This window comes from Sinocyclocheilus rhinocerous, unplaced genomic scaffold (genome assembly GCF_001515625.1).
Source record: "Sinocyclocheilus rhinocerous isolate Xijiao unplaced genomic scaffold, SAMN03320098_v1.1 scaffold107, whole genome shotgun sequence".
Taxonomy (NCBI): Eukaryota; Metazoa; Chordata; class Actinopteri; order Cypriniformes; family Cyprinidae; genus Sinocyclocheilus; species Sinocyclocheilus rhinocerous.
Window position 1 is genome coordinate 639,010 of NW_015635024.1, and position 13,987 is coordinate 652,996.

Consider the following 13,987-nt stretch of genomic DNA (forward strand, 5'->3'; position numbering starts at 1 on the left):
TCTTACATGTTCAGCCAGGCGGTTGTTGTATCTGCAGAGGCTGAATATGAGGTTGCAAGTCTGTCGGATGTTGATGCTGTCTCTGATGTGCTGGAACAGGAAGGGGAAGCCTTTTCCTCCGGTCAGTGCGGCCATGTCACTCTGAGACAGAGTCAAGTGTCTGCAGATAGACGGAGACAATCAGATGTTACTAAAACAAAGCCTCGGTTAAAAAGAAAAAAGTACAAATGACTGATGCCAACAACACTACAGAAATTACTTTCAACAGCCCTAACACAGGTTTCATTTTCTTTAAAGGAATTTTGGGATGAAATATGATCCACTTGGGGTGAAATATGGTATGTTTTGTGAGATTAAAACCCAATTCTTCAGTGTGTACCTCTCGGATCTGGACTGCTCCACCAGCAGAGCTATGAGCGCGATCATCTTCTCCAGAGCGGCTGGCCTGTACTTCTCCTCCGCCAGTGAGAGGATGTCCTCCTCTTCATCCTCCTCACCCTCCTCCTCCTCAGATAACACCTCCACCTGAGGCTGAGAGACAGAGAGATGGACGTGATGATCTGAGATCAGGGAAACCCTGAATCAAAGATCAAGCCTGATGAGATGCCACTCACATTTTCAGGTCCTTTAGTGCCTATGTAGAAATGCACCATTATAGAAATGGCTTGCAAAGACAAGAGGAACTGACTCTGTGAAGACAAAAAGAAGAAGAAAAAAAAAAGATTAAAACAAGAAAATAAAGAATATACTTTAAAAATTGTCCAATTTTAGCAAATAATAAATAAATACCTAAAATGAAGCAAGTAAAATAAATAAGTAGGTACGTAAATAAATAAATAAATAAGTAAAAAAATAAAGTAAATAAATACATTAAATAAGTAAAGTAACTAAAGTAGATACATAAATAAAATGAAACGGGTAAAATAAGCAAATAAAAGTAAATAAGTAAAATAAATAAGTAGGTAAATAAAGTAAATACATGAGTAAAATAAAACAAATTAAATAAGTAAATAGATAAATAGAAATAAATAAGTAGGTAAATAAAGTAAAACAAATAAGTAAATAAATACAGAAATGAAATGGCTAAATAAATACATAAAGCAAAAAAAGTAAATAAACAAGTAGGTAAAAATAAAGAAATAAATTAAAGCAAGAAAATAAAGAATATACTTTAAAAATTGTCCAATTTTAGTAAATAATAAATAAATACCTAAAATGAAGCAAGTAAAATAAATAAGTAGGTATGTAAATAAATACATTAAATAAGTAAAATAACTAAAGTAGATACATAAATAATAAAATAAATAACTAGGTAAATAAAGTAAAACAAATGAGTAAATAAATACAGAAATTAAATAGATAAATAAATACATAAAGTAAAAAAAGCAAATAAACAAGTAGGTAAAAAATAAATAAATAAATTAAAGCAATAAGCCCCGTGAAGCCGTGGTTTACAGTGAATTTCTAACAGCTAAGGGGCGTTGTTAGACACGATGCGAAGCGGAGTAAAAACCCCTTAGCTGTTATAAATTCCCTGTAAACCACGGCTTCACGGGGCTTATTGATTTTATAAAACGGTTATTCCATATACTTAGTTAGGTTTCACAGAATAAAACCGAGCAAATAAAGTGTAATGATATAAATAAAAACAGTATTCTTCCACCAAACAATGTAGTTCCTCAGAATCGGTTGTGGTTGCAACCAAGTGGTTGTCGAGCAACACAGAAGTAAACAAAGGTGTATGTTTGTAGTGTAATTTACAACAGCTTCGAACGTGGCTCAGCCAATCAGAATCAAGGACCGGAACTCTCCGTTTAAAAAGAATAAATAAATAAAAGTAAGTGAGTGAGTGAGTAAGTAGATGTTACCTCCTCTTCTCCCATTTTGGCAAACTCATAGAGGAAGGCAAAGTATTCAGTCAGATGTTTGCTGTGCGGCTTCACTCCGTGCTCCATGATTGACAGCAGCGTTTTGACGAACCGCGTCACACATGAGCGGCTGCCGATGTCCTCCACCGGCCCGTCCATATCATCAGAGCTGCAGACAGAGCAGAACAACAACAGCCAGCAGAAATGAGAAGGTTTATAGAACAATTCCCTATTTTCCTGACAGTATAACAGCACATGGCTTTGAAGACATGAAGAAAGGATGTTATTTGGCTCCAGAGGAAGACAAAAAGGGATGCATCACACACCCGTCCTCCATGCCCGGCTGCAGGTACAGGTGAGCGTGGACCGGTCTGAGGCGCTGGATCACGTGAATACACAACCTCTGAAACATCTGAAACATCACATTATGAGTATTATATGTTAATTTAATCAAATTATCCGAAAAACTGTTTTTTTTTTTTTGTTGTTTTTTAACTAAATGTTTTCTTTAAGGGGAAGGGTGTGGGTTTGTCTGTTAATAATTATGATAAAAATAAGAATTATAATTATATTTATTTAAAATTACATATAAATAAAGTTGTTTATGTAACACTCACCTGACGTACAATCTGATTGGGACACTTGATGAGAATCTACACACACAGATAGGACACATTAATGACACACAAACATACACACACACGGATAGGACACATTAATGACACACAAACACACGCACACACAGATAGGACACATTAATGACACACAAACACACACACACACAAACACACAGAGAGGACACATTAATGACACACAAACACACAGATAGGACACATTAGTGACACACACACACAAACACAAACACACAGATAGGACACATTAGTGACACACACACACAAACACAAACACACAGATAGGACACATTAGTGACACACACACACACACACACAAACACACAGATAGGACACATTAGTGACACACACACACAAACACAAACACACAGATAGGACACATTAGTGACACACACACACACACACACAAACACACAGATAGGACACATTAGTGACACACACACACAAACACAAACACACAGATAGGACACATTAGTGACACACACACTTAATGACACACACACACACACACAGATAGGACACATTAGTGACACACACACACACAGATAGGACATATTAATGACACACACACACACACACAGATAGGACACATTAGTGACACACACACACACACACAGCACTACCCAATAACAATGCTGATCTCATCAACTCACTCCATTCATTTTGCTCACAAGTGATTTTCCAGAGCAGAAGATGCTATGAACAAATAAGCTAGATGTAAAGTGTGTGTGTGTGTGTGTGTGTTACCTCGCAGGCAGCTTGGCTATTGTTAAATTGTTTGGTCAAGAGTTCGATCCACTGCAGCATTGTGGGCTGAGAAAAAAAATAAAAAAGTAAAACTGACTTACAAAAATGGAAAAAAAAACAACAACTATTAAACACCACAGAAAATGGCATCAGGCTTGTCCTGTAAGTTACAACAGAAAGAACAACACAAGAGAAGTAAACTCCATCTCACCTTTTCTTTGGAGTGGATGAATGTCTCCAGAACAAACGATGTGCTGAGCTGTGAGAGAAAGAGAGGAAAATGACTCAAATTTTGAACCTCGAGGACAATAACTCAAGATGTTCCGTCTGAAAGTATAGCTGATGATGATGATGATGGAGATGATGGAGATGGCGTGCTGCTCTGATAATGCTGTTCATGTGGTCAGACTCACCTTAGCCGTCATGAGCGACACGGATTTCGGATCGGGTAAAGTGCTGGGAATACTGCTGCACAGCTGCCACATAAAACTACAGCGAGACAGCAAAAGAAACGAATGAAAGAGAAAATAGAAGAGAATGAGAGGACAGATAATATACATTCATTTTAAATAAAATAATATTTTAGATTAAAAAAAGGAAAGAAAGAGAATGTTGCATATAGACGTTTAGACTTACTATATATCACCATACACGCATATAAACAGAAAAGAAAAGAGTTATCAAAGATATCCATAGTTTTGTGAAATTGTTCTAGACTGTTCTCTTACCCAAAGTATGTGTGTTCAAAGATGTTCTTGTCCTGGAGAAACTGCATGTTGTCGTGCCAGATCCACTATGAGAGAGACAGAGAGAGATGAAGCGTCAGTGAAATGCTCAGATGTGTGCAGTGAAGACTGACGGTGAGAGGTCTGTACCAAAGCCACTAGAAGGCAAGCCTGCAACCATTAGCCGAAAAAGCGTAACGCCTAAATCTAACGCTTCCGGTCTGGCAGTACGTGGGAAAGGAGACCAGAGGCCGTTTTTTTTTAATGGATGTCAATGGAGGAGAGGCTTCACTACGCTGAATAAACAGCTTTTTAGAGGAAACGACTCATCACTTAATTAATCGACAGCCTATCTGCTAATCTTCAACATGTTTTACACTAAACAATACTTTTGGATTTAACTATTTTTCGAGTTTACCACGAAAAAAATGCTTTTTTAATAAGAGAAGTCGCTGACTTTTTGCGACAGGTGTGACTCAGCTTACAGCACTTCCCATTCATTCCTATGGGATCCGTAAATGGCGATTGAGTGTTGCACAACTCTGACTGAATATCAATGATGTCAAGGCTGTAATGTGATTGGTTATTAAGGGACACGTGATCAAAGTTAGCCGTTACGCTTTCTCCAATAGCAAGTAATACAGACCCTCTTATCCTCCCTATAGTAAGATAATCTCTGTCTGTACCTCCAGAAGGTCAGGAGAAATGTCAAAGTTCAAGTCCTTCTCATTCTCCTCCTCCACCTCCACTCTCTTATAGAACAGCATGTAGGCACTGTGGGTCTGAAAGACAGACACATCACACGTTACTTTGTTTACAGAGCATTTATGGGCAGTTTACAATCTTGAGCGAGACTTATTTAAATAAGAATAAGAATTTTTACAATTATAATGAATATAAAAAATAATATATAAATAATAGTAATAACAATCTATTATTATTTATTACTATAATAATTATAATATAAAAATAATGTAAAATGAATATATAAAATAATAACAATATATAAAAAAGTATTACTATTAATAAAATTCTTATAATTAATATATAAAATAAAATGAAATAATAATAATAATAACAGCAACACAACAACCTATAATTGATTACTATAATTATAATAAATAAAAAAATTATGTATAATATATAAAAATGTGATACTATTATTATAATGCATGTAATTAATATGTAAAATAAAATGAAATCATAATTTATTATTACTTTAATAATTATGATAATATTTTATTATAATAAAATATTTTTTTACTATAATACAATATAAAATATATATTAATATATAAAATAATATTGTACAAAAATATGTATTACTATTACTATAATAATTACAATTAATATGCAAAATAAAATGAAATAATAATAATCATTAATTTATCAAATCATATTTATCATGATTATTCTGTTCTTTTATAATTATTATTACTGTTGTTGTTGTTGTTATTATCGCAAAACCAACCTTCTCAAAGGAGAAATCCATGAACTTGTCTGTGACAGAGTCATATGTTTTTGTCTAAAATGAGACGAGCATTGGAGAAATGTCAAAGTTCAAGTCCTTCTCATTCTCCTCCTCCACCTCCACTCTCTTATAGAACAGCATGTAGGCACTGTGGGTCTGAAAGACAGACACATCACACGTTACTTTGTTTACAGAGCATTTATGGGCAGTTTACAATCTTGAGCGAGACTTATTTAAATAAGAATAAGAATTTTTACAATTATAATGAATATAAAAAATAATATATAAATAATAGTAATAACAATCTATTATTATTTATTATAATATATAAAATAATATTGTACAAAAATATGTATTACTATTACTATAATAATTACAATTAATATGCAAAATAAAATGAAATAATAATAATCATTAATTTATCAAATCATATTTATCATGATTATTCTGTTCTTTTATAATTATTATTACTGTTGTTGTTGTTGTTATTATCGCAAAACCAACCTTCTCAAAGGAGAAATCCATGAACTTGTCTGTGACAGAGTCATATGTTTTTGTCTGAAATGAGACATGAGCATTTCTGAATTAAAACAACATTAACTAGACTGTTATTTATATTAGTTTATCCCAAAAGTATATAGGATGACTTGATCTGATGGGAAAAATATCAAAAAACATACCGTCATCTCTCCACCAAAACATTCTGAGGCCAGCTGAGCCGAATCAAACGACTTCACCTCAGCGTCGTTAAACAGGTACCTGCAACAGGAAACGGCATCATCACAAACGCACATGTTGGTCAGTTCTCAATAACAGACTTTGGGCTGAAATGACTCAGCAGCTGTAAATGCAGTGTGAATAATCACCACTTGTTATTGCGGTAAGCGTGCGGGTTGACGATGTCCCTGATGAAGCTGTAATAATGGCCGCCGTCCGCCGTGCCCGTGTGCACCGTCACACCGATGAGGTCATACTCGTAACTCTCCGCCACTTTGGCATCACTGTCATCACGGAAACCTGCGAATGACATCATGATTAGCCGACTGGAGAAGACAAACACAATTTAAAAAGGCTGTGTTTCAGCAGAACAATCGCTTTACCTTCCTTCCTGTCTCCCTTGGCCATGAGGAAGTCCTCGGTGTACGGCGTCATGTCGAGCCGCAGCGGGAAAGAAAAGTGCGTGTTTACTTTTTCCTTCATCATGGTCACCATGTTGAATGTATAGCGCATGGTGTTAAAGCTCAAGATCCGCGGGAGCTTCTTAAAACAAGCCCTGAGAGACAGAAAGAGCTGTCAGAAAATATTAAGGTGCCTTGACAGAAAGATTTCAGCTCTCAGAAGAAGAAAAAAGCAAACTGTACCGTTTTTCAGCACGGACTTTCTTCCCACACTGAGAGCAGGTGTACATGTTATCACCCTCCAGAGTGTCCTTAATGGTCACCTCGTCCAGAGACTCCTGAAGCGCAGAGACGGAGACACGGATGATGTATTTATATTCATTTTAGGGCTGGATTCTGTTTGACTGGTGGTTTCAGTAACTCTCAATCGGGGGAATAAAAGGACTTGAAATGCTTCATTTGTGTGCTCTGGTTATCTCGTTGACTTATTATACTGATATAACCAACAGGACAACCCTGTCATATTACTTTTTTATAATATGTTTCTTCATCAGCAAATCAGCATATTAGAAAGATTTCTGATGGATCATGTGACACTGAAGACTGGAGTAAAGATGCTGAAAATTCGGCTTTGATCACAGGAATAAATTACAGTTTACAATATATTCAAATAGAAAACAGTTATTTTTACTGTATTTTTGATTTTTAAAAAACAATGCAGCTTTGGTGAACATAAGAGACTTCTCTCTCTCTCAAAAAACAAACAAACAAAAACTTTTAAACAGTATTTGGTTTATATAGAAAAAAATATTTAATGTTGTTTTATGATTAAGGCATTTTCTGACATAATAGTTTAATCTCATTCAAACTCTGTAATGTAATCTCACATAACATTATGAGAGCAATATGTAAAAAACATAAAGCAGTCTTAAGTAGTATTTCATTATGTTTTATACTTATTTTGGCCTCATCAAGCTCTGTCATGAGAAAAAATGACACCGATAAATTTTTTTTTTTGGCAGACAAAGTATTTCTCTTGGCACGAAGTACAAAAAAAAAACTGACTGTAAATAATGTGGTGTTATTTACAGACAAGGCTATTAGCCATTCTTCCACTGACCCACCCAAAACATGTTGATTGTAATAGTGTTTTTCTATTATGGGTTACTAATATATTTTTTTTCCAATTACAATGTGTGACATAAAAATCGAGCAATGTTTACTCAGTAAACAATTCAAATATTAAGTGCATCAATACCAAATGTACTGTTGCAGGCTTGAAATGATATAGTGCTTTAGCATTAGTAACTACAAATAGCTATCAGTACTATGCAAAGCTACCATCACATGACATAAAAAAAAAAAACATCCATTGAAAAACCCATATTTAGTAGTAAAACCTCTAAATCCTGTTCCTGTTAATGACCTGTACACAAAGAGCATGGAGTTTCCTTCAGATGAGTGTGTTTATGTGTGTGAAAATGAGAAACACTCACATAGATGTTCTTCATATCGGCCACCTGACATCTGACTGTGTAAAACTCCTCAGCCGTCTGACTCACGTGATCACAGTCCTACACACACACACAGATATCCAATCAAACGCTCATCCACGACCGGTCTCTTTCAGAAAAGACACATCCACACACAAGAGCTGCAGGTTCAAACAGCTCAAGTCTTACCAGTGAAACCACATTGTTGGTGATGATGCCTCCAAACAGCGTTTTGACTGTGTTTTTCTGAAACAACAAGCACACGAGCATTACATTATATTACTGTTTCACTAAACTCACTCGAAGCGGTTTTTAAACACACAGAGACGGATGTCGTACCAGGTCCTGAGACATCTCCTCTATCTTGGTGATGAGGTCTGTGAAGAACTCGGTCATGTCTTTCTGCTCTCCTGTGTTCAGAGGCTGTTTGTCCATCGTGTAGGTCTTACAGAAGGGACGAGGGTTATACGCCTTCCTCTCACTCTCCTGCACATCGGAGAAACATTAAAATCACATCTGCAGTCATGAGATTGCATCATGTGATAAAGTCACATACCATTAGATAAGTGAACATCTTCTGCAGCTCCAGCAATGTGGTCTTATGCTTGATGTCCTCTGAATACTGTATATCAACACAGACACAAACACAGATATTACTATAAAGCACAAATCCAACAAACCATTTTAAACCAAACAATGGCGTCTGTGTGTTATTAAACAAAAAGCCACGCAGGAATGTACATTCCAATTATTTTAACTGTGGTAAAATGATGGTAATGCATGGCCTGTCATGTATTATCACATTTATGTCACGACAGCTTAGATGCTTCTATAAAGCAAGGACATATTCAATTGATCTAAAGTAAAAGTAAAAGCATCTATAACGTTACAAAAGATTTATATTTCAAATAAATGCTGTTGTTTTGAACTTTCTTTTCATCACAAAATCCTGAAACGAAACGTATCATAGTTTTACGCAAAATATTAAGTTTCATTATTTCAACATTGATAATAATCAGAAATGTTTCTTGAGCAGCAAATCAGCATATTAGAATGATTTCTGAAGAATCATGTGACACTGAAGACTGGAGTAATGATGCTGAAAATTCAGCTTTGATCACAGGAATAAATTACATTTTAATATATATTACAAATAGAAAACATCTGATCAGATCAGACTTGTTTTATGAACTCACTTTAGCAGTAAAGACGGCCTGTCTGGCCTCTGGGATCATGTAGAGCTGTTGAATGGTGGAGGCCAGGTAACACGTGGCGCCAAGGTTAGTCAATCCCACAAAACGGCACTCGGCTCTGACATCATCATGAGGCCAGTAATCCCATTTATACGGAGCATGAGACGCTAAAAAAACAAACAAACAAACAAACACACACCAAAGATCAAACCAAGGCGTGTATGTTTACATATACGCAAGTATGCATTTATCAGTGTTGATATTAACAAAAACTAAAACTATTAAAATTGTTTTCGTTAATTGAAATTAAGCTGAAAAAATACAATAATATAAAATACTTAAAAAAATAAATAAAAATTTTTTTTTTTGTCGTAAATAAAATACGTTTAAATTAGAGCTGCACGATTAATCGAATGCGATTGCCATGCGCATCGCCGGTTCTGTGATTAGTAGTAAATCTCCATCACGTGCTTTCAGATGGAGCAGCATTTACTACACAGAGCCGTAGTTCACTGACAAGCTACGCAAAATCACGTTCATAATCGCAGAAGATTTAACCGCGCGATTATGAAATCGAAGAAATCGTTCAGCGATTATGAAAGCTGTTTGCGTATCTTCTCAGTGAACTATGGCTCTGTGTAGTAAATGCTGCTCCATCTGAAAGCATGTGAAAATACCACATTTAATAACATGTTTTTACTCCAAACTCACTTCATAACGTCAGTTGAGTGTTTGAAATAAATCCTTCTGTGAGATGATGTGGCTTCTTACACAGAATAAGGCACGCAACATGTATTCATTGTATTCTAAGCAGTGATAAAGGCTATGAAGATTAGCATTGCATTATTTTATACTTTATTATAATAAACATTGTAATAAGATGAACTCAGATTAACCATATATTGTCGTAGTCGTGTGTTTATTAGTCACGTTGTATTAATGAAAGCAGTTAAATCTTCTGTTTATTCAGCAACCCCTATAGGCATTTCCTGGGTTTCTTCTGCGAGGTGTATTTGGAGTTTCAGCGCGAGAGCGCCCTCTGGCTTTCGGATGGAGATTTACTGCTGATCACAGAACCGTGCTTCACTGAAAGATACACATGGCAATTGCAGCTTCTGCCTAATCGCGACCGCGATTTAATTTCGATTAATCGTGCAGCTCTAGTTTACTTCACTCACTCACTTAAATTGAAGTACTAAAATTACTAAAAATAAAAATGGAAAAAAAGAAAGCTAAATTTTTTTATTTAAATTTAAAAACAAAAAAACTAATAAAAATATCATGTACATTTTGTGTATGTTTTTTAATACTTGTGAGATCTAAAAAGCATAGTGAAACCTCCTAAAATCAATTTATGACAACCTTAATAAAAAATAATTCTTTATCTAAATAAGGGTTTGGATTTTAAAAAATCAATCAGTAACACTTTACAATAACCATCTTTAGTTAATGCATTAACTAACAATGAGCAATACATTTGTTACAGTATTTATAAATCTTTGTTAATGTTAGTTAATAAAAATACACCTGTTCCTTGTTAGTTCATGTTAGATCAGGTTTATTAAACAATATTAACAGATATATTACATCAGAAAGTTCTGATTTAAAAAAAAAATCTATTAGTACCAAGCGGCAACCTTCCGCTCTCTCTCGTGAAACCAACACGGAAGTGACTAAAACAACTCCCTTTTGGAGCCAGCCTCTAGCGGCCAGTCGATGGGCCGCTAGAGGCTGGCTCCAAAAGGGAGTCAGTCACATAGACTCCCCCATGTTAAAATGCCCAACTTTACAGCAGAAAAAAATGTTTACAGCCTGGTACAAAAAGTGGTCTATATAGCTAATTTAATGCCCTTCATGACAACTGTGAGGGGCGTGGCCACTTGAGTGACAGGTGGATTGCCGCTGCTGTCACCACCGTCGAGCTAGGTGGGCGTGGCTTCAGCAACCAGCTCCTGCCTCTTTGCCCATTTTCGATTATCCGGGAGTGACGCGCGGTGACGGGCTGCCAAGATGACGACGGCCGGCTCCGCCTACTTTAGGCTTCAAAAACGCTCCTCAGAAATAAACAGGTGACGTCACGGACACTACGTCCATGTTTTTATACAGTCAATGATTAGTACATGTAATGATATTAACATTAAGAAGAATTTTTCATTGTTAGTTCATGTTAACTAACTACGGTTAACTAAGAAAGTTTATAGTAAATTGTTACCAAAAATCTAATCAGCCTAATTTAAAGACAACACAAATCAGAAATGTCCACAGAAGAATAGTGCAACACACTCATGGTTGTAGCGCTCACCCTGCATGTGCTGCGACATGACCCAGTTGTGCAGCAGTCTGTAGTTCTCCACCGAACCCTTGACCACCTCCACCAGCAGGTCGTAGGCCGCGGCGCGGGCCGCGGGACTCTTGCATTTGGGCTGCTGCCGGTCCTTCAGGCTGGGCAGCAGGAACAGCAGGTCATACGTGTCCCTGAGGAACTCCTGACCCTCCCGAGAAAACTTAAAGGGAGGTTTGTGCTTCAGGACGCTGGTGGCGAGACGCAGGAGACCCGTCAGACCGTCGTCCTCGATCGCCCCATCCTGCTGGTCCAAAATCTCACGACTGCAAGTGGAAAAACAACAGCATGCTCAGTATTTAGAAAGATAAATGGTGCATTTTTGCTCAGTTACTTTCTTAGTAGCATAATGTTACCAGTGATTTTCCATTAAAACTAAAAAAGTTTGTTTGCTTGTGGTTGCGCTCTGAAGGGGTAAGTTACGGGTTCATAAAGAAACTGATGCCGTAATCCAAGCAAAAGGAGCGTGTTTGACCTGCGGATGCAGTCGGCGAGGTGTCGCGCCAGAGCGTCCAGGTCCAGCAGGGTGGTCTGACTGGCGTCTTTCACGTGGATGTTGTCAATGAGTTTACAGAGCAGCCAGAAATACTCCTTACAGCCGGTGTGAAACATGGCCTCCTCCTCAAAATCCTCCAGCTGCACCGGCGAAACGCACACACATACACTCATTTAAAGGAATTGTGCATCAAAAAAATCAAATGGGCAAATAACACTGAGCCAGAGTTGTTATCTAAACTAAAACTTTAACGTTAACTAAAACTAAATCTATTAAAAACATTTTTGTTCACTGAAATAAAGCGGAAATAGAAAATAAATTATTAATTAATATAAATTATAAATATAATGTAATTTAATTTATATTTAAATTATAAATATACATATTAGCAACAAAAATGTTGCCTTGGCAACGAACTTAAAAAGGTCTGTGTACTATAAGTACTAAATGAATAAAACTAAACCTGAAAAATAATTTAAAACCTGAAATGGATGCATGAAGCCATTTTTAAAACTAAAATAAAATAAATGAAGTAAAAAAATTGAATTCTAATTTAAATCTACTATTTAGAAATATTAAATAAAATGACAAAAGCACATTATAAAATTATCAAAAACTTTACAAAAACTAAAATGAAAGCTAATTATATATATATATACACACACACACACACAAATAGTATATAATAGTATATAAATAATACTAAACTAACACAAGCACATAGACATTGTCAGTGTTTGTACTTACTCTCAGGGGTTTAAGCGCTTGTGCGTCTGGCAGGAACTTGAGCAGTGTGGACGCTGCGAGCAGCAGGAAGGATCTATTGATGGATTCTCCTCCCTCCAGACCTGACAGAGACAGCTTATACAGACCACTGCACGCCTCCTGACGCACCGCCGTCTGCAGATACAATACGACAATACAAACTATAAAAATACAACCCAAAACAGCATTCCTGCAGCTCAAACAGCAGAGCGTGGTGACAGCAATATCAAGGTCATGCGTTTGATTCCCAGGGAACACAACTCATGATAAATGTATACCCTGAATGCAATGTAAGTGACTTTCGATAAACTGTCTGCCAAATGCATAAATGTAACTTTTAAAAAATAAATAAATGGCATTCACAAAACATTTAACATGCATTCCCTAGAATATTCAATATATATCTCACAAATATTTTGTGCAAAGTAGATTAGAGCTTGTTTTTTTTGACTGGTTTGAATAGCTATGGTTTGATTGGGGGATATAATTGTTCCCCGCTCAGGTAACCTCAATTTGATCAGTAGAATTAATTTCAGAGATGGATAAAATCATGACATTCTTTCGTTTACCTCAGGTATGAGCAGCGTGAGCTTCTTTAGCCAGTCGTGCAGATGTTCACTATCAGCCAAGCTGGATTTCACCAGAGAACAGCAGTGAGCCCAGCTCACCAGCAGCCACATGGAGTAATGAGTCACTGATTAAACATTATTAATACATATTAATGAAACGTCACCAGTAATGAGAGAAAAGCCAAAACCCTCACATATGTATGTGACCCTGGACCACAAAACCAGTCTTAAGTCGCTGGGGTATATTTGTAGCAATAGCCAAAAAAACATTGTATGGGTCAAAATTATAGATTTTTCCTTTATGCCAAAAATCATTATATTTAGATATTTAGTAAAGATCATGTTCCATGAAGATATTTTGTACATTTCCTACTGTAAATATATCAAAACTTAATTTTTGATTAGTAATATGCATTGCTAAGAACTTCATTTGGACAACTTTAAAGGCGATTTTCTCAATATTTTGATTTTTTTGCACCCTCAGATTCCAGATTTTCAAATAGTTGTATAAATCGAAAAATTGACCCTTATGATTGGTTTTGTGGTCCAGGGTCACATATATATATATA

At 36.0% G+C, this 13,987-nt stretch overlaps 1 protein-coding gene across 1 annotated transcript in view; it reads right to left on the minus strand.

Annotated features, from left to right (window-relative positions):
- The window catches only part of LOC107746122 (ubiquitin carboxyl-terminal hydrolase 34-like), a 56,558-nt gene that overhangs the window by 11,029 nt on the left and 31,542 nt on the right, over window positions 1-13,987 (minus strand). Inside the window, exons 36-61 of the mRNA XM_016560218.1 lie at window positions 13,419-13,543; window positions 12,832-12,984; window positions 12,064-12,224; window positions 11,550-11,854; window positions 9,251-9,414; window positions 8,611-8,676; window positions 8,394-8,540; window positions 8,244-8,300; window positions 8,058-8,135; window positions 6,805-6,899; window positions 6,544-6,716; window positions 6,310-6,460; window positions 6,124-6,202; window positions 5,948-6,001; window positions 4,659-4,754; window positions 3,976-4,040; window positions 3,661-3,736; window positions 3,459-3,506; window positions 3,213-3,313; window positions 3,116-3,119; window positions 2,486-2,521; window positions 2,195-2,280; window positions 1,869-2,037; window positions 615-689; window positions 380-531; window positions 7-160 (exon numbers count right to left, since the gene is read on the minus strand). Of these exons, the coding sequence (XP_016415704.1) occupies window positions 7-160; window positions 380-531; window positions 615-689; window positions 1,869-2,037; window positions 2,195-2,280; window positions 2,486-2,521; window positions 3,116-3,119; window positions 3,213-3,313; window positions 3,459-3,506; window positions 3,661-3,736; window positions 3,976-4,040; window positions 4,659-4,754; window positions 5,948-6,001; window positions 6,124-6,202; window positions 6,310-6,460; window positions 6,544-6,716; window positions 6,805-6,899; window positions 8,058-8,135; window positions 8,244-8,300; window positions 8,394-8,540; window positions 8,611-8,676; window positions 9,251-9,414; window positions 11,550-11,854; window positions 12,064-12,224; window positions 12,832-12,984; window positions 13,419-13,543 (2,870 nt within the window). The remainder of the gene's footprint in view (window positions 1-6; window positions 161-379; window positions 532-614; window positions 690-1,868; window positions 2,038-2,194; window positions 2,281-2,485; window positions 2,522-3,115; window positions 3,120-3,212; window positions 3,314-3,458; window positions 3,507-3,660; window positions 3,737-3,975; window positions 4,041-4,658; window positions 4,755-5,947; window positions 6,002-6,123; window positions 6,203-6,309; window positions 6,461-6,543; window positions 6,717-6,804; window positions 6,900-8,057; window positions 8,136-8,243; window positions 8,301-8,393; window positions 8,541-8,610; window positions 8,677-9,250; window positions 9,415-11,549; window positions 11,855-12,063; window positions 12,225-12,831; window positions 12,985-13,418; window positions 13,544-13,987) is intronic.